Here is a 20,250-nt window from a genome sequence, read left to right as displayed (position 1 = left end):
ATGCCTCATCAGGCAGCTATCCCCCAGGTTTGACAGAGGAGTCTGTGAACAGAAAAGGGAATGAATGTCTCCTGCGTCAAAGCTGTGAAAAAGGGTGCGATGATGGCTTTTACTTTGCACATAACACAGCTCCATTCACGCAGCCCTGCTCTTCCAGCATCTCACTGATACACATGCTGTATCCATGCATTTCAGAGAGGAGTGGCTTGTCTCAACTGCTAGCAAAAGGGAGTGGGGTCTGTCTCCTCTGTATGTCTACCTGGGTTCATTACACTGGTGTCACAGCTGGGTGGCTTTCCTGTGTTCTGGAAAGGAGAGCCTGTACTAATGCCATCCTTCACTGCAGTGAAGCCTGGGGTAACATGAAGGGAGACATTTATCAATTCACTCTTCTTTGTTCTCTCTTCAAAGAAAAGCAACTTGGTCCACAGGACTAGCCTCTTTCCAGTCCATCAATGGAATGGCACAACACAAAAGCATATACAACACCATGTTGTGGGTTCAGAGTGACTTTATGTAGGAACTTCCTTCTGTATTTCTTACTTGAGATCAGTGTGCCACCATACACATATACAAAAGATATATATAAACACACATGCAGCAAATTTACTTGCTGCAGCAGAGGCTTGAACCGGCATGGTTTCAGCTATGCTACTCTAAATCCAATCCTACCCATAAATTCATAGTAAAATCCAGGATCAGTACTTCTCACAGAAGCTTATGAAGCTCCAGATATCCGAACTACATTTAGAGCATGGAAGCAGCTGCAATCACAAGAGCAAGAACTCATGACCTTGGGTCATAACTGCCTAATGAGTTCAGTCACTGACACAAGAACTGTTCAAGAGACACCTATCTACAATTAAAAATTAATAGATACATCAAAATACATGTTAAGCCGCATTCATCTATCTGAACAAGATCAAAATCTGATTACCAAGATTACCTAGAAATCTGGCCAACAAAAAAAATGGAATTTCTTGTGATGATAGTACTAGTGATATCTCAGGGGCCCAGCCCAGGTACTGAGAAAAGGATGGTTAACTATAGTGTGTGCTGCATCCAGGCTAGTTTGCTCTACTTTTCAGGTTACCATCTATGCTACATCTGGTTCTGTTTCAGGATCACTGTTTCCAATTATTGAATTTTCTCATTTGCAGCTACCAGCTACCATGCACTCTACAGGTTTATATGTAGCCACAGGGCATGTAGCTGTATTTGTATTTATTATTTATATCTATCAAATTACCTGTTCCTGTCATTCCTCAGTCTCCACATAGTTTGCAGATCATTGCCTGTCTGTGTTTTAAGAAACCGGGTGAAGAACTGATAAGGTATCATCACTGCTTACATCCTCCTGAAACTACCAAAACTACCCAAGTGGCCTTCCATTCCGACTATTTTTCCATAGGAAAACATGTCATTTAATCTTTCTTTGCACAGCATGGACTCTGCATGACTCAGGAGTTGGGGAGAGGAGGAAACACCCTCATAGCATACCAGAAAGGAGTGCCTTCCATTGACTCCACAATTGCTAGGAAAACACTAGTGGGGACAGGATGACACAATATTCAAAGACCAGCTCCACCACAGTTACCAGCCCTCAGAGTCTCCACAATGGAGTATTTATTCCAGGACCAGCAGTTCTGGCTAATGCTTGACAATGGGCTCACTGGTCCTCCTCCCAGATAGATGGCTGGAGTTGGAAAATGTGGGCTAGAACGTAAGGGAAGAAACCATTTGAGAGGAACTGAGCATGCAGGTCACTCAGTTTCTCCCTGGAAAAAGACTTGAGTCAATCTGAGTTTTGTTTTCCAGCTCAGGCTAGATGCCACTGCCCCTTAAGCCATCCCTGTTGACAAGTAAGTGTAACTTAAACCCTCACATAAAGGTTGGCAGTAGTTTAAAAAGACCATGCATAAATAAAAATACAGCTGAACAGGGGGGTCTGGCTAACCTTCAGTGGTACTGACAATGTTGGTAAGTGGAGTAAGAAGGAAAGAGCAGGACTGTTGTGAAACTCAGCTTGAAAGCCTGGCAAGGGCAAGAAGCATCTGCATTTGAGCCACCTGCAGTAAAACAGGACGGCAGGGTGCTGAATGCACTACAATTTAAACCTTTCCCTCCGTACTGCAAGCCAATTTGCAACTGCAAGAAAGTCACATGCTAGTCTGAGAGAGAACGAAGGAAAAAAAACCAAAGTAAGATTTGTGTTTAAGCTACAGCAAATATTTTCTCTATGCCTGTTATGGAGTCACTATACTACAACTGGGAGCCAAATTACAGATGCTCTCTACACACTGGGTATATCATGAAAGTCTATGTTGTGGTTTAACCCTGGCTGGTAATTAAGTACCACGCAGCCACTTGCTCACTCCCCACTCAGAGGGATGGGGAGGAGAGTTGGAAAGGAATGTAAAGCAAGGGTTGAGATAAGACCAATTTAATAGTTGAAACAAAATAAAAATGAAAGAACAATAATAACAATGATGACAGTAACAGTTACAATGAAAAGGGGAAGGGAAAGAATAACATCCAGAGGGAAGAAAGGAGCATGTGGCGCACAATGTAACTGCTCACCACCTGCTGATCAATGCCCAGCCAGTCCCGGAGCAATGACCTGCCTGCCCCAGCCAGCCCCCCAGGTATATATACCAGGCATGACAACCCATGGTATGGAATACCTCTTTAGGTAGTTTGGGTCAGTTGGTCTGGCTGTGTCCCCTGCCAATCTCTTGTGCCCAATTCCTCCAGCCTTTTTGCTAGCAAGGCCTGAGGACCTCAAAAGTCTCACATCAAACCAAAATACAGCACCGTACTAGCTACTAAGAAGATAAACTCCATCCCAGCTGAAATCAGGGCAGTCTGTTAACCATATCAGGTGAAGCATTGATGACACTACAGGTCTGGCCCTCCCAGCTGATAAAACTACTTTATACCCTTTTGTTTCTGCAAAGAAGCCTAAAGCTGACAGGCCCAGCAGGCTCTGATTGCAAATACATTTCTTCAGCATCAGCGGTGGCTCAAGACATCCCTTGTGCCGGCTCTCCCAGCTTCCTTGTATCTGCACAATTATCGGTGTGGCTTGTGATGAACCAGATGAGGGAATTAGTCTAGATCAACAGTGACTTGGGTTTCTTTCAGCTGTCATCTGTATAAGGATGGTGCTGTGAAAACCAGCTTACTCAGCACTGCTACTTAACCTGAAGCAATAGCTCTGGAGTGTTCAAGACAAGCTTTGGACAGTTCACTATCATGTACTTCTTGGGATTTTGTGGTCGTACAAGGTAAAATCTTAGATGTTTCTGGGTTGCCTGTCTTTGAAGATTCAGCGGAGATCCACTATATGGATCAAAACAAACCCTCAAATACCTTTAAGAGAAGGCTTATTTCAAATTTGAATGAAAATTTCCTGAGCTTTATGCCCTCTGAGCAAAGTGGAAACTGTTGTCCATCTCAAAATACATGGAATTCCTGTGTCCACATAGAAATGGCAACGGAAGTGCATCTAACACTGTTTGCTAGGAATGAAGATCGGTGGGAAAATCATCCTAACACAAGTTCTACAGGAAAATATACAAAGTCTAAATATGAAAGAAAAGGTACCCCGTATATGTTAAAGAGCCGCAGAGCCTGCTTTAAGAGAGATGCTTATTTGAATCAAATACTGCATGCTAAGCCATGAGGCTCTGCTTTACCTCAGCAGACTGCCTGCCACATGCAACATAATTTTAAGTGGAAATTTTGCCTGAGCACAGATGAAATGCTGGGCTTTGAGGGAACGCATTACCCTTAGAGAACACAACACAATGTAAGGAGCAATTTCACAGAAACACTTTTTGATCATTAGCCTTTATTCTGAGATACCAGCTGCAAAGCACTGCCTCCATAATAATGGATTACCTATTGCAAATCCGAGTGCTTCAAAATGACAAATGACTAGCTCGGCTTTCCCAAAGAAACGTCACTAGAACTTTTTCCATTGCAGAGCTGTTACTAACATCAGCTGATGCATTATGTGTTTTCATGTCAGTGTTTACATAGAAGTATTTTGTGTGTGAAGAAGGTCCGTGTGTTGTAAAAATTATGATCCAGAACTAAGAAGGAAATCTACCAATGACCTGAGCCCAGATAATGAAGTGTTTCATCCATATAAGTAAAATATTAACAGAGGTTAGTGGTTGTCATAGTAAAATGAGAGGCTACACTGAACGTAATTTCATCTACAGACGTTCAGAAAATTGACATCACAGCTGCAAGAACATATAAATAACCAGCATGCTACATTTCTGATTGACTGCAGCAACATCTCTGAAAGGAGCATTCTACAGGCTCAGCTCCCCTAAAGGCACAGCAGAAACTGGATTTTGTAAAGTACACCAAGAAGCTCCATTTATAAAACAGTTGTAAGAACATCCGAGAGATTTTTCCTCTGCCTTTGTGTCTGCCATTTCTTTAAAAAAATCATGTGCATGGGAAGTTGTGCTAAGTGTCTGGGGACCACTCTCATCCCCCTGGCTGTGCTGTGTACCCTCGCAAACATTTTGTTGTTTTTCCCTGGAGGAAAAGTGGTTGAAAATAATCTACACATTACAATTGAGGTCTGGTACTTCGGAGGGATCTTGGGATCTGGTGTGTTGGTGAGTATATAAATTTAGACATTCCCATCTTTCTTCCCCCACCCACACCATGACTTTGCATCGTTGGATTTCCTCAGTACCTCAAATGCAGACTACAACACTGCAAATTCTTCTGTGATAAACAAGTTACAAGTCAACCAAGTTTTGCAATAAATAATTTAGTGTTAAGAAGAAAAAGACATAGGATTATTATATTTAAAGGCAAATGTCACTTGAATTCATACCAATTCAAACTGTATTTCTGTTATTGGTAGATGATCTTTCCTGCCTTGGTATTTTTGGGCCTTAAGAATAATGATTGCTGTGGGTGCTGTGGTAACGAGAGCTGTGGAAAGAGGTTTGCGGTAAGTGAGAGGAAACATGGCAAAAAAGTAAAAGCTAAATTGTAACTGATACGATATATGTATCTTCTGCTGCTCACAGTCATTGCGAGACTAGACATGCTGTCCAGTGTGAGACACAAATCCCTGTCATTTGTTTGCATGCTTGAAAGTAGAAACAGCAGCCTCTCAAAAATTGTATTATACCTTTAGTTGTTGTTGTTTAGTGTGTTGTTGTGCCACAGGTACCACAACTCTAGACTTGTTGTATTTTGCTATCACAAGATACTTACAGTTGCTGTTACAATTAAAACTAATTTCTGAAAGACATGCACTCTGATTTGCAGAGCATAACAGTTCTCATTTTAGTCAATTTTTGTGGGTGGTTTTAAAAATTATTCTGACAGCTGGGCACTACATTCCCAACTCACTGCAGACCCAGCAACGGGCTGCAAGTACCTCATTAGGTTCATAGCAAACTTAAGGTTGGAAGAGACCTCGGGAGGTCATCTAATTCAACCTCCTGCTTAAAGCTGGGTAGACCAGGCTCTGCTTTGAACTTATAGCTTCCTTTCGCACTAGAAATGAAAACTTTCAAATGGACACCTTCAGACACTAGTAAACATTTCAAGCATTTTAGTTTAGAAGATTAGAGAACAAATGCATGTATTTTTACTAGGAAAATCTGGTTTTTTGAAATAAATTGTTTGGCTCAAGAAGATCATTACACTTTTTTTTTTAATAACGCACCAGGGTTTCAGTTGGGGACGGAGTGGTGGCGTGGTGGTGAGGAAAAAACAAGTAGGAAAAGAATCATGACTGCGAGGTTAACAAGGAGCCTTCCATAAATCCCATCTTCGACACTGTCTTCATGCAATCCCAACAAAGCAGGTGGAACTTCTGGGGTAGGGGGAGAGAGAATTGGAGCCACGTATTTCTCTTCACCACACTGCACTACCAATTTTCTGCTAGCAGTGAACATACCTTAGTTCAGCTCTGAAGGCCACATACAACTTGGCAACTACCAAACTCCTAAGGCCGTGCTGCTCAGCTGCCAGTCGCACCTCTGCCATGCAGCTGAGCAGGGTGTACGGTTGTACATGGGGGTGACGAGCTGGGAGCCCTTGCTGCCTGTGCTCCCACTGCCTCAGGGTCAGCTGAACCCTGCACACATGGTGCTGCCATACAGCAACCAATGTTATGCAGTGCCTTGTTGACAACACATGTTAGAGTGCAGCTGACCGAGAAACTGTGACTATTAATACAGTCACAAGTACTAAGTACCCCATGCTAAAAGAGTCCTGGTGGTCTTACCACAGCATGACTGAGAACTTAGTTTGTTCCTGTATGTTAGCACAAACACCACTATCATGTCTACCACATAAACATAATGTTTAAGTTAGCCCCATCATATACATCAACATAAAAATGCATGCCAACACCCAAGGCGAGTGCCTCCTGATGAGGTCTGAATAAAAGCTCACAGACCTGAAAGCACATTTCTTTTTTTGCTCCACCTATATCACTTTGATCCAGTAAAAGACACTACTTCTACCTACAAACTCTTACAGTTGCAAGTGCTTCAGAAATGAAGCAGGGCATTAGTTTTTCCATAATTTACTTACATATTAGTATACATGAAAATGCTGTAATGGAAATTCAGGAAAAATAAAGACATCCTTCCCAATCCATTCCAATTGCACTGTTAGGGCTAACGATGACAAGTACCTGCGAGGAGGTAAAGTATACTAATATGAAACCCGAAGGGAAGACTCAGGAAGGAAAACCAGAATTACTTCATCCAAATATGAACAAATACCAAAGCTAGCTTGTAAAGGGTACTGTAGATTTGTTTTTTCTTAATGCCTTGAGTGGTCCAAGACTTCAGTTTTGCTTATAATCTCTTGAGATTCTCAAAAGTCACCTGCTTCGGTGAACACAGGACCTTGAAGAAGTAGGCCTGCTGGAAAAGCGCTGTGGAAAGGGGAGGAGTGCCATCTATTGTGTCAGTACCCACACCCTGCTGTCTTCAGGCAAACGCTGCTAATTCTTTTAAAGCTTTTGAATAGAATTGCAGGTACACATTACACATTCACTATGTAATTGCAAACTAGTATATTTTAGCTGTTCAGGAGTTGACTATTTTGACCGTTAAGAGATGAATTTAGGGAATGTACATTCCCATGAAAAGGGTACATTTCATTGTTTGAATAAGAACAAGAATAACATTATTTTTCTCTTCATCAGATGTTTTCTTCTATAATATTTGCTACAGTTGGAGTTCTGGGAGCTGGATACTGCTTTGTTTTGTCAGCAGTAGCCCTAAACAGAGGCCCTAAATGTTTCACTGGAACAGAGTGGACCTATCCTTTCCAGGATGGGTAAGACAAGACAATCAGAAGTTATACGTGTTTAAGTTTGTGATATGATTTAACTTCCAAATCCCTTGTATGAAAATGGGAATTATACTGTTTGTCTAAAACACAGAAGCTCATAGAAGAGCCAGCAATGCACAGCAATACTACATAAGGTTCAAGAGCACAGATGTAAAGAATAGCAAGTACAATCAAAACCACTGAGTTTCAAAGGAGCCCATAAAGAGAAATGCACAGCCTTTTAGGTTATCCTTGGGATGATAAGCAGTACACATTGCTAAATTCTATCTACATGAATAGCAGCGACATCTTATATTGAAATCCAATGGCACTCAAATAATTAGAATCTATATGTCATTTTACCTTGGTTACGGAATTTGGAAGCTGTCCATTCCTCATACTTTGCAACTCAAGCATGTTTGCTGTCATGGACATTTACCACTTTCAGAGAGGTGTAGTGAAGAACATGAAACCCTAGAGATCCAGCTGCTCAGGGCTGAAGTCAGCAAAGGTCCAAGGGTACAGTGTGTTACCAAGGAGAGCAGGTGCAATCAGAACAGATCAACAAGGGGTGCAGTAAACCACTCATCACCTGAGAATTTGTAATGCAACCTTCCTAAGTCAAGAAAGACCTAGCAGCTTTTCCTGCATGATACACCACAAAATTACAGTTCAAGTTTAAAAGAAAAAAAGGAAGTTGTATGTTACCCATTATTTGTTCATGGGTCAGTGAGGGCTGGAAACCAACTGTCTTGGTCTAATTCTGGGAGTCTCTGGAAAAATATGCTCTATTTCAAACATAACGTTGGTTGCAGTCAAGGAATCACTTGACAAGAACACAGGAAACAACACAGCATTAAGAATATAGGAAGTGGTTAAGCAGTTCACAATTAAATCAAAATATGAAGGTAAAAAATACAGAAAATACTTTCACCTAATACTGCAGTTCTTTAGACAAGGCATCTAGAACAGCAAAGGTTGTTGTTTTCTGCTGAGTGGGCAAGAGGCAACTGGTCTTGTAGCATTTGATGTTTTGATAGGAAAACTGAGTTTATTCTTTTTTTATCATATCGTTTTGATAATTCACTTTTTTTGGTTTTATTACAATGTAATACCGTAAATAACGACAAACATTTAGTTGTAGAATGCAACATTGCTTCCTTGTTCCTAACTGTATTTTGGGGTACTGGATTGAATGCCCTGATCCAGCATCACACCTTAGACACACACAAACAAAATATCTAATACTGTAATCAAATAAAGGCCTGGGGTTTCTGCCAAGGAGGAGTTACAAAAGGTGCCATACTCCCAAGGAGACCCTGCAAGTCCCACACCCCTGGGGGCACGCTTCCCAGGTGTATTATGTAGTGCCAGCTGTTGGCACTGCCTCATCCTGCCTGGAACTGCAACACCCGCAGCAAAACCACCTTTGGCGAAGACACTGGCAGACAAACACCCCTTTGACACATGCCTGGCTAAGATCTCTGCTTCCCAAAACACCAGAAACAATTTAATTGTAGCAAACACATAACTTGTCTCTGATTGCTCCCATCTGATGCCTTGCCTTTTCAAATGAATTACTGCAATTGATCTAGAAACCAAAACAAAATCGTGTTCTAGATAGCCAGCACAGCACCAGTGTGATAATGGAAATTCTTTCTGGCAGTACTGAAGCTCACAGAACCTCAGCCATATCCCAACAGTGGCAACTCGGCTGTGACAGAGCCCCCTCTGTGAGCTAACATCACCTTCTTCATAATGTTTTGTTCCCTCCTCCAAGGAATTACCTCTCTAACCAGACATTGTGGAATGCGTGTCAGTCACCCGAAAACATCGTTCCATGGAACCTGACCCTCTTCTCCTTGTTGCTTGTCATGAGCGGGATCCAGGCAGTGCTCTGCGGCATTCAGGTGGTGAATGGCCTGCTTGGGACAATCTGTGGGGACTGCAAATGTTGCGGATGTTGTGGGGTGAGCAACTGACAGTTTTCTAACATTATTTTGTGTACTGATAATAGTTACATGTAGACGCCTGGCTAGCTGACAATCTGAAAAACTAAACAAGCCTTCATTCAGGGCCATGATCGTGTTTCCTGAAGTCCAGCTGAAACCCTACAGTGTTGCCAGGTGCTGAAAACATGATGTCAGTCCACATTTACATGTTTATCTGACAGTTTCCCATAACCGCTAGGAAATAATAAAAACCTTTGAAAGCCACAGGAACAGAGGCCGCTAAATCACCTCCTCATTTTTATTCTTCCAGGGAGATGGAACTGTCTAAAGAATATGAATATTGCAGACAACCCTCCTTATCTTGGGAGACTCCCTTTTGCAACCATTCCGTAAAGCAGCCCTCAGATGCATGGAAGATGAATAAGAAGATGAGAATGAAGGGCACTTCCCCCCACTAAAATGATGAAGCCCTGACTCCCTTTCCAGCCTTCCTGAAACCCCTCACCATGGAATAAAGTATGTGAAATTCAACTCTCGCATTCATATTTATTTTCATAAAAAAGCTTCCATTTAAAAAATAGGGTATCCTCAGGCAAAATGTTTCCTCTCCAGAGTCAGCTTTCCAACTGGGCAACCAAATGCTGCTGGTACAAGAGCTCAGTTGTAATGCAGTTGTCTCTTATTTTCTTTTCAGGTTTATCAGATGGAAATATCCTAAGTCTTACCTTTTCTTGAGTATGTTTATGTTACGCGGAAGGGCAAGTACTTCTCTCTTCCAGACCTGCTATGTTAAAATTCTCTCTATAAAGAGAGTCTGTTGTTACAAAAGAGAATCGTGAATCTCACGATGAGGTCTCTTTTCTTGACTGTGACTGACACATGGCTGTAAGCAGCAGCACTGCTGTGCAGGTAAATGTAGGGTCAAAGTAACAGGCAAAAGAAGAGTGCTAGTCTGAGGTGTTACAAGTCATCTTCAACACCACAATACCCTGCTTCACCCCAGGAACATTGTGAGAAAGGCCAATTCACAGCCATTTCTCAGCATGATGGGGATCTTCACTAATCTGTAATTGATTTTCCTCCAGTCACCCTTACCAGAGGGAACGTGACAACACAATATGGCTGAAGAAGGTGAAACTGAAAACAGAAAGTATAAGAATACAGGAGGCTTGTAGAGAGACCTTCCCAGCCTACAATTATGCCAGGGACCTCCCGAGACAAAGGTTCCATCTCTGCGTTTTACTCTTCTTGAGAGATTCCTTCTCCAGAAAGCTGTCCAGCTGCTTCTTGGATCACAATATCCCTTCCATAATCTAACTTCATGCTGTGGGAAGACCTCCTTTGTTCTGACCCTGACACCTGTTCCTTCCATTCGATGTCTCTTAGTTCTTGCCCCCAAGAAGGTGTACACAGACAGTCCTCTCCCCTCTTCCCCACGATACTTCATTTCATAGGTTCTCTCACATTTCCTCTCAGTTGTCTCTTTTTTTAGCCACAAAGAGCATTAGTATATTTAGCCATTCCTCATGCAGAAGTTGTTTCACCTTTATTTGAAGTTTTCAACCTTCCCCACTACACTCTCAGATGGGAGGGACACAGTAGCAGTGTTCCAGAGTACAGGAACACTGCCCTAGTGACTTACTCCAACAGCAAAGTTCATTAGCCACAAAGACAAGGGTGAACCACAACCTGATCGGTTACTGCTGTGAATCCCACAGGTCCTGTCTTGTTAGAAGACAAGCCAATTTCTCATGCGGAACATCAACTTCAAACACTGGCTCCAAACAAATGGTAAACGAAGCCTCATTTCTAGAAAATCAAGTAACTTTCCACATCTCTGACACAATATAAAATCAGTACCCATGGAAAGGACAGGAACATACCCTATTTAAACCCAGGTACGTAATGAGAAAGCCCCATTAAAACTTCAACACATGTATCTATTTACATGCTAAAATACATGTATTCCTTGTCTTGAATCTCTCCTGTACAGAAACTGCACAGCCTGTGTAATCTAATAATGTAGAAATATTCACAGTAAGTAACCAAACCTATTACTATTTGTGAAAGGCTTTTAACCCCCTATTCGTGGCACTAACTAACCGCAATCCCTTGTCTAACAAAGGCTATGCAGTGGCTTAAGAGTCACAGATAAACAGGTCTGGGAGGCATCTTTGAGGCCTACCTTTGTATGCAAAGACAGTGCAAACGACACTTAAAGAATTTCCAAGACATCTGTGTAACCTGTTCTACACACACCTTCAGCATTTTGTGACACTGTTCTGGAAGTTAGAAAGACTTTCTTCATACATGAACATGCAACCTCCTGGTACAAAGCTGTTATCGTCCTGATGGGCTTATGGAAAAGTCTTCCTCTTCACAGAAAATCTTTACATATTTGGAGAGTCCTACCATGTTTTGGATCCTCACCTGTGACAAAACAAAAAATTGTCACTCTTTCATCACAACTGATGTTCCTTCACAATTCAGTATTCATGTTGTGCTCCTGCAAGCTCATTCTGCAACTTTTCTAGAAGCTGAACGCTGGACTTGTGTTGAAGTCACAATTTCCATTCAGCGGAGTTGAGTAGCTCATAACTCCTCTTCTTAAAGCTTCCAATCTATACATAAGTGCAAATGTTATTTATTCATCTTTTTGTAGTTCAATTTAGCTGTGCCTGCAAGAGACAGGAAAGGCAAGAGAGCTGAAATGCAAAAATACTTTTTAGAAACAACTAGTCTTTTAAAAGTTAAGAATAAACTATTTCCCAAAGAAATCAAGGATGAAACAAGAAGGACTATAGAAGTTTGAGGGATTCAGATCAACAGATACGCTTCTTAAGAAATTCCTAAAACAAACTTTCACAAACCAGCTTGCCAGACTGAATGTCTCAAGTCTTCTAGTTCATCAATGTATTTGCCTCATCTCTTCCCTAAAATTTTCCTCCTGAAATAATGATTCCATGGCCTGTGCTTTCAGAAAACTTATGTACTCTGCACCTACTCTAGAGATATGTGAAGAACTTAAAAGTATTCAGAAGCACTAAAAGCTGGTGAGCAATATACAAAAATGTTAAATAGCTAGATTCAGGTACTATGAGTTATGTTAATCAAAGTAAAGCAGCCTCAGTGATACATCATGCAAGATAATAACAGAAATAATAAAAAATCTCTTTAGAAACAGCTGTGTCTCCCACCTGTTCCACTGCATTGCTAGGGAACTTGAGAGTACTCTTTATATCACCACCCACTGATGCAACCATCTTACATCTATCTATTCTTTAATCTGTGGTTAGCAGCTGTCCTGCACCTCATCTCCCATTTGTCTTATTTATGCGACACCTTTAGGAACATGGAATGCTTCTCGTCAGCATTCAACAAAAGGACAGGAAGCTGCACAGTGTACAAAATTTTGATGTATTAACAAACAGAATACATAAATCTTTTTGGGACACTTGGGATAATCACAGATAGGAAGCTATGATACCTAAAACCAAAAGCAATAGGTGCTTTATGAGTAAGTGCTTCTGAGATGCCCAAATACATGCTGGTTTTCTAACATGAAATAATACACTGCAGACACCAAGACAAGGCACACACGTTTCATCTTGCGATCTGGACTGCATTTGCACCTCGGCCTTGCAGTGTATTGAACAAGTATCAATGAACTGGAACCAGCAGCTCAGCTGACCTAGCATTTTAAAGCGCCAACAACAGCATTCCTAAATCTGTTCAGTTATGGTTAATATCTGGGGCTCTCCACTAGCATTTAATTTAAAGGGAATCATGCTTTCCTCCATTGTTCTGGAGTAACTGAAGATTGCTCTCTGTTTTTACTGAACAAGGCGTTCAGTAACGTCAAGGAGAAGGACCGATCATAGATGGTTGTAACAGAGAAAGAAGGTACAATGGGCCCACGGTACTCCCAGGAGAGAAATCACAGGTAAAGAAAGTACAATGCTGGACAGGGACAGAAAGATGATGGCAAGAGAGAAACCACAAACTGGGAGATCTGAAAGTGTTAGAACAGATCACAGTAGCCCTGACCAACTTGGAACACCACACTCAATTTTAGTGTGTACAAATGTTAACATATATACGCTTACACAGATGCGGAAATCCTAGTAGCCTAAAGAAAAAACATTAGTATGGTTTGCAAAATCTCAGAGATGCACATGTTATCTGAAGCTTCATTATTCACTCACATAAACTGTCTGCTCAGTGACTGATTGACTCGGGTGCTGAAAGCATGGCGATTTTGACATTGCGTTGCATTGTTTCAGCTAAGCATTTACATAAAAAGAAATACACAGGTTATTTAACAACTCAGCTTACAACATGTGGAGTGTGTGCATGTGATTTGAGCCTACACATTTCAACTTAGCCTGACAAAACTGGTGCCCCTGCACACCTGAACTACACAAAGTTGGGAGCGCTCTCTCACCTGTCTCCAATAAACAGATTGCAACAGGATGATACATTAAACACCGTACAGTGTCACCTGTCAGGAAACAATGCATTATTTACCTGGCAACTCTTTGCAAAAAATTTTGTTTCTAAAATTAGTAAGTAACATACACAAAAAGTTAAAAGACATCTTTTGCTCTCAGCTGAGCAAATGTCTTCTAACACTGTTCTGTGTTCATTGCCTGTCCACAGTTCAACTTCAGCTCCTCCTTTGCAGCTCCTACACTGCTGGTGGTGTAACCAGCGACAAGGTAAATGACGGCAAACTCCAGAACATCTGCCACCTGAGGAGATGGGGAGAACAACTTGTTCTGTGACATGTATATGGGGAGTCTTTACCCCAGAGAACAGACGTGGTACCACAGTGATGGATGTGAATAAAAACCCAGATAGAACACCTAAAGTTTTTTTTCTTGCCAAATTACTTTTTCACTAGGACAGGGCACACTGTTTAACAGAAAGCACAAAAGCTCTCCCAATACAAAGGGGCTTTCTTACAGACATCTTCACCTGAGAAGCATCACTGACAACCTCCACCTGTCACTGCTAATTCGCTGCGGGACCCTTTGCTGAAATAACAACTGCTCCCAGCTGCGGATCCAAAGACTCCAAACCGAAAAAAAGTCACCGGTGGGCACTGAAAAATACGCAATCGAGCTACCGAACCGTGCTAGGTAAGAGTGGCTTTCGGCATTATTTCGAGAACGGTACGTACAGAAAACCGCCCAGTGGAAGGTCTCCACGGCCCCTGCGCGTGCAAGCGCTTCCTGCCGCCACAGCTCTCGGCCGGCCCAAGGCGCAGGCCCGGCGCCAGCGCCCGCTGTCCCGGCCTCCAGCGTTGCCTCTGGGGCCCGCCCGCGGCCGCGGCTGGCGGGAGAGGTCCCCCCCGGCCCAGCTCGCCGAGGCGAGCGCTGAGCGCCGGCCCCGCGCCGCCCGGCACGACCCTAGCGCAGCAGCTCCCGCCGGCCGAGCCACGGTCCGCGCCTTCGGGCCGGCCGCACAGGCCGGGGTCGCGTCCCGGCTGCCCCCTGCCGCCCCCTCCGACCTGCTGCCGGCCTGGCTCCCGCTGCCTCCGCCGGGCCGACTCGCTTCTGGGACGGCGGGAGCCGCAGCCCCTTGCGCGGCTCCGGGCGGAGATCGACGGCCCCCGGGCCCCAATTCGTATCACCCTCCGCCGGGGGCCGTGGCCAGAGGCGCCGCGGGAGCGGCCCCCTGAGACGGCGGCGGGGCCCCGAACGCACGGGCGGAGCGGGCTGGGCGCGGCGGGGCGCCCGCTCCTCACCTCAGCGCCGCCGCTTCCCGCCTTCGCGCGTGATGCGCGCGCCCTCGCTCCGCGCGCCGGCTTGCAAGGGACGTGGTTTCGGAAAGGAGAGCAGTGCGGCGGCACAGCTGCGGTAGCGGAGCAGCGCGGCACAACCCCCGCCCCAACACAAGCGGCAGCCTGTCTGCAACACTGCACGCGGCTCCGGTCGCCGCACTGGAAGACGAGGTGCTAGCGGTGGGCGCCGCCCCAGGGCGGTTGCTCGCCGGCAGCGGCGCTGCCTGGAGCCGTCCCGCCATCCCCGCCAGCGGAGCGCCCCGGCTAGCGCGGCCTGAGCGGAGCCCCGGGCCCAGTAGGGCGGGGTGGGGGCCCGCCGGCGCGGCCGTTCCGTTGCCTTGTCGGGTGGGAAAGCCAGGCCATCGAAACGCCTCCTCCAAACGAGCGGGGGTCTCGGCGCACCGCGGCCCCGGGAAAGCCCACCTCTCCCCCCCCCCCCCCCCCCCGAAACGGCCCGCTGTCGGCCCCCCGGTAATGTGGGGCGCGGAGAGCCCGCAAGCCGTGGGGGGCTGCATCAGCCGCATACCGGGCGACCCCCGTCGGCACGCGCTCGGCCTCTCCGCCGAACCAAACCTGAGCGAACCGAGCCCACGCGCCGCCGCACGCCGGTGCGCCTCTTCGGGCAAACGCGAGATCCTGGCAGCAGTATTCTAACAATTAATTAGAATAATTCTGTAAGGGCATGACTCAAGGAAGACTATTAAAATCCACAGTACTAGTTGCACCGGCTGTTGCAGCCCCGGGAGCGGACAGAGCCGCTCCCCCCCCGCGGCCTCCAGCTCCCCGGCGGCGGCGGTCAGGCGGGGCGCCCCGCCTGCGTGTGCGCGGTATGAGTTACCGGGTGCCACTAAAAGAAAAAACGATGGCACCGGGACGCACGCTGTAACCGCCACTAACGGCCATGGCAACTACTAATGAAACCGAAACGTAACGGTAAAATAACCCATTTCACTTGCTAAGTGCTAATTAATTAATTCAAAATGTATGCCTTTTGCACACAATAGTACGTCTGTACCTTTATTCCAAGCAGTGTTACACAGCTCCCTAGGAAGCACGTACTAAAATCCTCCAGAGAAAAAAAAAAAAAGAAACAATATAATAAGCCAATATGCATCCAAAATCTTTTAAGTTCATTTATATTTGTTTTTCACATACAAGATGGAAGAAATAAAAAAAAACCCAAAAAACAGAATCAAACCCTGGATACAACAGTTTGATCTGATCGCTTTAGATACATAGAATCTGTTGCAAGGTACTCAAAATTAAAAACAAATGCTCACACATGCCATATAATAAAACAAAAAAATAAGTAAATAGAAAAGCTAAAGTACTAGCATGTACATGGATGTATTAGGAAACAAGTTTATTTGAACACCCACATTTTTCTGTATTTAAAACAGACATTTGAATCCTTCCCTTCCCCTAAAGAGCATTTGTTGTCAAAAAGTCAAACCCAATCCCTCCCCAGGTTACATTTTAACAGTAATACCAGAATACAAACTGTAATTAACAGCATCCCGTTACTTCTGTATCACCAAGACTTAGATCTGCCACCCTCACCGATGGTCAACAATAAAACCGTCCAGCTGGAACATTTATTGTATTTATACTACAAGTAGGCAGTGTACGTTTAGTAAAATAAATGTTCAAAACCTGAAATAGTACAGTGAAACACTGTCACCAATAAATCTAGTTTTGTAAGAATTATATACGTTTTGCATACTTTAAAAGTTCTGCCATAAGCCTGTTTAAAGCCAGAAACTTTAAAAAAAAAGAAAACTTTAAAAAGTAGATTTTGTTGTTGCTGTACTTCATTTGATACATTCTCTCCATTACAAAAATTAAAAGCTCACAGCATAAAGCATCACTTTTAACCACAATTTGGTTCATGACAGTAAAAATCTGATCAAAGATCTTGGCAGTTCTTTTACACTTAAGTACTGTTTCACATGCTGTTGGTTTGTTATGGAAGTAATATGGAAATATAGTTGAGGGGGGTGTGTGTTACCTTTTTAAGGTCTTTGGACCAAGAGACTTTAACCACCTGAAACACCAATAAAAGAGAAATCAATTTTGTAGTTCCACCATTCAGATAAACATTTTGGGTGCCTTTACTAGGAAACCACTAGTACAACACTAGTACAACCTTCAGCCAATGAAAATCAGTGTAGCCAAACTGAAGTCAACACAGGTTAGCTAATTCATACCAGCTGAGAACCTGATTTGCTTGGAAAATCTTTTATTATGACAAAATTTAAATTTACAATAGTACAGACTTACTAGCAAGTGAACAAACTGCATTTTCTAAACATCATCTAATGATGAGCAATATCAACTGAATCATACTAGAGCTCAGATCTGCAGCTACTGTAAATGGTTCTAGCACCAATGGGTTTCAGTTTGTTAGGCCAATTATGCAGTGCTGATGAGTTGGCCTTACAAACTGGCATCACAACCAGACACCACAAAAATCTCCAAGTCTTTTACCAAAGTCAGTCACTTCATTAAAGAACAAAGCCTTAGGACCATCTGGTTTTCATTTAGGCTGAAAACCTGAAGAAATCCTTAAAAGAGAGAGACTAATCATAATTACAGTAACATTGGTCAGCCCTGCCCGGTCCCCTGTTTGTTGAAAGAAATTTCTGTTATCTCAACAGTTAGCGCTAGCAAAAATAATAATTAAAAAAAAACACCAAAAAACCAAGTAACTCCTCTAAAAGAATAAAAGAAACACAATGCCCATACAGTAATTAAATTCTGTGCAGACACAACTCTGCTGTCACATCTCATTTTCTACTAAAAAGACCCCACAACATAAAAAAAGCTACTTTTCTCTATGTAATAAAACTTCATGACTGAAGGTCTTTGCCTTCCATCTCTTTTTTTCAGAATTTTGTTGTGTGTGCTTTTTGTTTTCCATCTTCTGATATCACATACACCCACAAGTTCATCATCAACATGACAATTTATCATATCAAGTTCTTCTTTATGTTCTTTACTTAACACCGGTGATTTGTTTTCTGTGCATCCCTATCCGCGGCCACCCTTCCTGGCAAGGATCTAGGTTTGTTACACAATCATTTGTCTTCCACACCTACTCCATGTTCCCATCACTTCATCTCTGAACTTTTCACCTACCTTCACCCAACCTGAGGGAAAAACGTCTTTAGTGACCAATATTGTGGTGCATCAGTAAGACCTTGTTAAGTGTTAATAGACCTGGCAAATGCACATTTACACTGAGTGCTACATCTCTTCCTCTCTCTACACAGCCTGGATTAAGCTGAAAGAAAAGTTTTAATGCCTTTAATTAAAAGACATATTTCTCAATATAAAAAGCTTAAATTCATAGATTATAAATAATATAATTTCAAAATATTTAAGAATTTTAGGACTTCATTTGCATTTCAGGGGAACTGCAAGCTTAGTGTCCTTGATGCCTTCTCAGTCCCAAACCTCTGATAAAGAAGTATTTGTATGATATACAATAAGTAGAAATACACAGAACATGCCTTGTGTCCTGTACAACAATTACAGTAAGTGAAAGACCTAAGAACTAAGCAACTTTACCAGACAGGTTGCAATACTGCTTTACCACTGCCTTGATAAAGTTACCATCTTTTTTCATGTATACAACTACATGTAATTTTGACATTGTCAGTTAAAAATATTACCAAAAACTGTATAAGCAAGGGTTTTTTTCCCACTACATACAACACTAACGAGTTGTGCCACATTTTTCAGACCTCATTTTAAAAGCATGGTTTTGCATTTATTTGCCACAGATTTTATCTATATAAAAAATTGTTTGTTCATATGTTAAGTTACAAAATTGTAGTGCTTAATATAATAAACATCAAAATCTAAGACCTTTTAAAAAGATGTTTGTTTATAATACATTGTTTTGTTTTTATAAGGCAGCAGTCAGTACCAGTCTGGTTTATTTTGCAACAATATTGTAGTGTAAAATTGTTGCTAAACAGTTCTGGTACTTTCAGATTGGAAGTATTTATTTTCTGAAAACTATACAGTAATATACTGAAAAAAGAAACTGCAACAGTACTGTTTGTGCCTTTAGAAATATATAAGGAGAATTATTATGGCTGATATGGATCAGATTTAATCTGTATTCCATATAGTACAGTTAGTTACAAAGAATGAAAAAAAAAAGATTTTTAAAGCTTAAGTAACTTGATAAAAAAAGCCTCTGGTATTATTGTCATAAACATAGTAATAAAACTGCCCTCGTGGTCTGATGCTGTGCACATTTTTTTGAATCAAGTGACCTAGTAGTTAGCTTTTGTGATTCATGAAGGGTTTGTGATGTTAATCAATACCTAGGAGATCAGTCAAGGACATGCACAAACACCACCCACTTTCTGTCCTTAAAAGTCAAACATTTCTGCCTGGTCTGAAAAGGTAAAGAAGTATACAGATATGTGAAGAAGTGTGCTTTCATTTTTAAGAGGAAAAAATATATATGCATATATGTATTTTTTTATATATATATATGTATTCTGTATTTAAATTAGTGTCAATCAAACCCAGGCAGAGAATAAATTGACCATAAAGATGATGTAATAAAAGTCATTAAGGCAGTAAGTTGTATCGCTTGAGGATTTTCAGATATTCTACCTCTACCTCGAGAGGAAAAAGAAATGTTGAATTGCATCGTAGTCCAAATCAGCACTGAGTAATTACAGCCAAGTAAGGAAGGGCTCATTTTTGTTAAGTACTGACTCCACATCGTTGAGAATGGGGATGAAGTCTTCTGACTCTAGAGTCCCAAGATCAACATTTGTTCCTGGAAGGCAGTCGAGGAAATCAGGGAAACGTGTTTGTTGTGGATTTATGTTCATTGTTGTCTGTGCTATGGTATCTCCTAGGAAAAGTAAAGAAGAACTTTTGAAATACCAAACTCTTATTGTGGGTAATTTAACACAACACAATTGATACAAAAATTATATTCCTCCTTTCCAGTAAGCACTTGTCAGCATTCCTATCCTCTACAAAAGTTATCTCAAAACCGTATTTGCTTGCAGAACGCATATTCTTCTAAGAGTTAATGTCATGTCCTTGCTTTGCTCTCAAAAGCACAAAAGGCCCCTTCCAGCAGTGTTCAAAGTAATCATCCTCTGACCTTCCACTTGGGAAGCACAACAGTTCAAAGTTTACTGT

At 42.5% G+C, this 20,250-nt stretch overlaps 3 protein-coding genes across 3 annotated transcripts in view; 1 reads left to right on the top strand and 2 right to left on the bottom strand.

Moving 5' to 3' along the window:
* Positions 1–14,511, bottom strand: part of LOC119156593 (transmembrane 4 L6 family member 1-like) — a 52,416-nt gene extending 37,905 nt beyond the window's left edge. The window contains exons 1-2 of the mRNA XM_037406566.1: positions 13,732–14,511; positions 11,547–11,717 (exon numbers count right to left, since the gene is read on the bottom strand). Of these exons, the coding sequence (XP_037262463.1) occupies positions 11,547–11,555 (9 nt within the window). The 5' untranslated portion in view covers positions 11,556–11,717; positions 13,732–14,511. The remainder of the gene's footprint in view (positions 1–11,546; positions 11,718–13,731) is intronic.
* Positions 4,213–9,818, top strand: TM4SF4 (transmembrane 4 L six family member 4). The gene is made up of 5 exons (XM_037406567.1): positions 4,213–4,640; positions 4,895–4,984; positions 7,208–7,341; positions 9,116–9,305; positions 9,598–9,818. Exons 1-5 carry the CDS (start codon positions 4,467–4,469, stop codon positions 9,613–9,615), a joined length of 606 nt encoding a protein of 201 aa, XP_037262464.1. The 5' UTR covers positions 4,213–4,466; the 3' UTR covers positions 9,616–9,818.
* Positions 14,512–16,191: 1,680 nt separating the features above from the next.
* WWTR1 (WW domain containing transcription regulator 1) overlaps positions 16,192–20,250 on the bottom strand; it is a 77,550-nt gene continuing 73,491 nt past the window's right edge. Inside the window, exon 6 of the mRNA XM_037406568.1 lies at positions 16,192–19,954. Within this exon, the coding sequence (XP_037262465.1) occupies positions 19,770–19,954 (185 nt within the window). The 3' untranslated portion in view covers positions 16,192–19,769. The remainder of the gene's footprint in view (positions 19,955–20,250) is intronic.

This window comes from Falco rusticolus, chromosome 13 (assembly GCF_015220075.1).
Source record: "Falco rusticolus isolate bFalRus1 chromosome 13, bFalRus1.pri, whole genome shotgun sequence".
NCBI classification, from domain to species: Eukaryota; Metazoa; Chordata; class Aves; order Falconiformes; family Falconidae; genus Falco; species Falco rusticolus.
This window is presented reverse-complemented; position numbering and strand designations above follow the sequence as displayed.

What these genes read in the sequence shown, in the direction of transcription:
- TM4SF4 (XM_037406567.1), top strand. Translation starts at nt 4,467, where the DNA reads ATGTGCATGGGAAGTTGTGCTAAGTGTCTGGGGACCACTCTCATCCCC. An exon ending in GCTGTGGAAAGAGGTTTGCG is followed by an intron (nt 4,985 to 7,207) that starts GTAAGTGAGAGG and finishes TCTCTTCATCAG; the next exon opens with ATGTTTTCTTCTATAATATT. An exon ending in ACCTATCCTTTCCAGGATGG is followed by an intron (nt 7,342 to 9,115) that starts GTAAGACAAGAC and finishes CCCTCCTCCAAG; the next exon opens with GAATTACCTCTCTAACCAGA.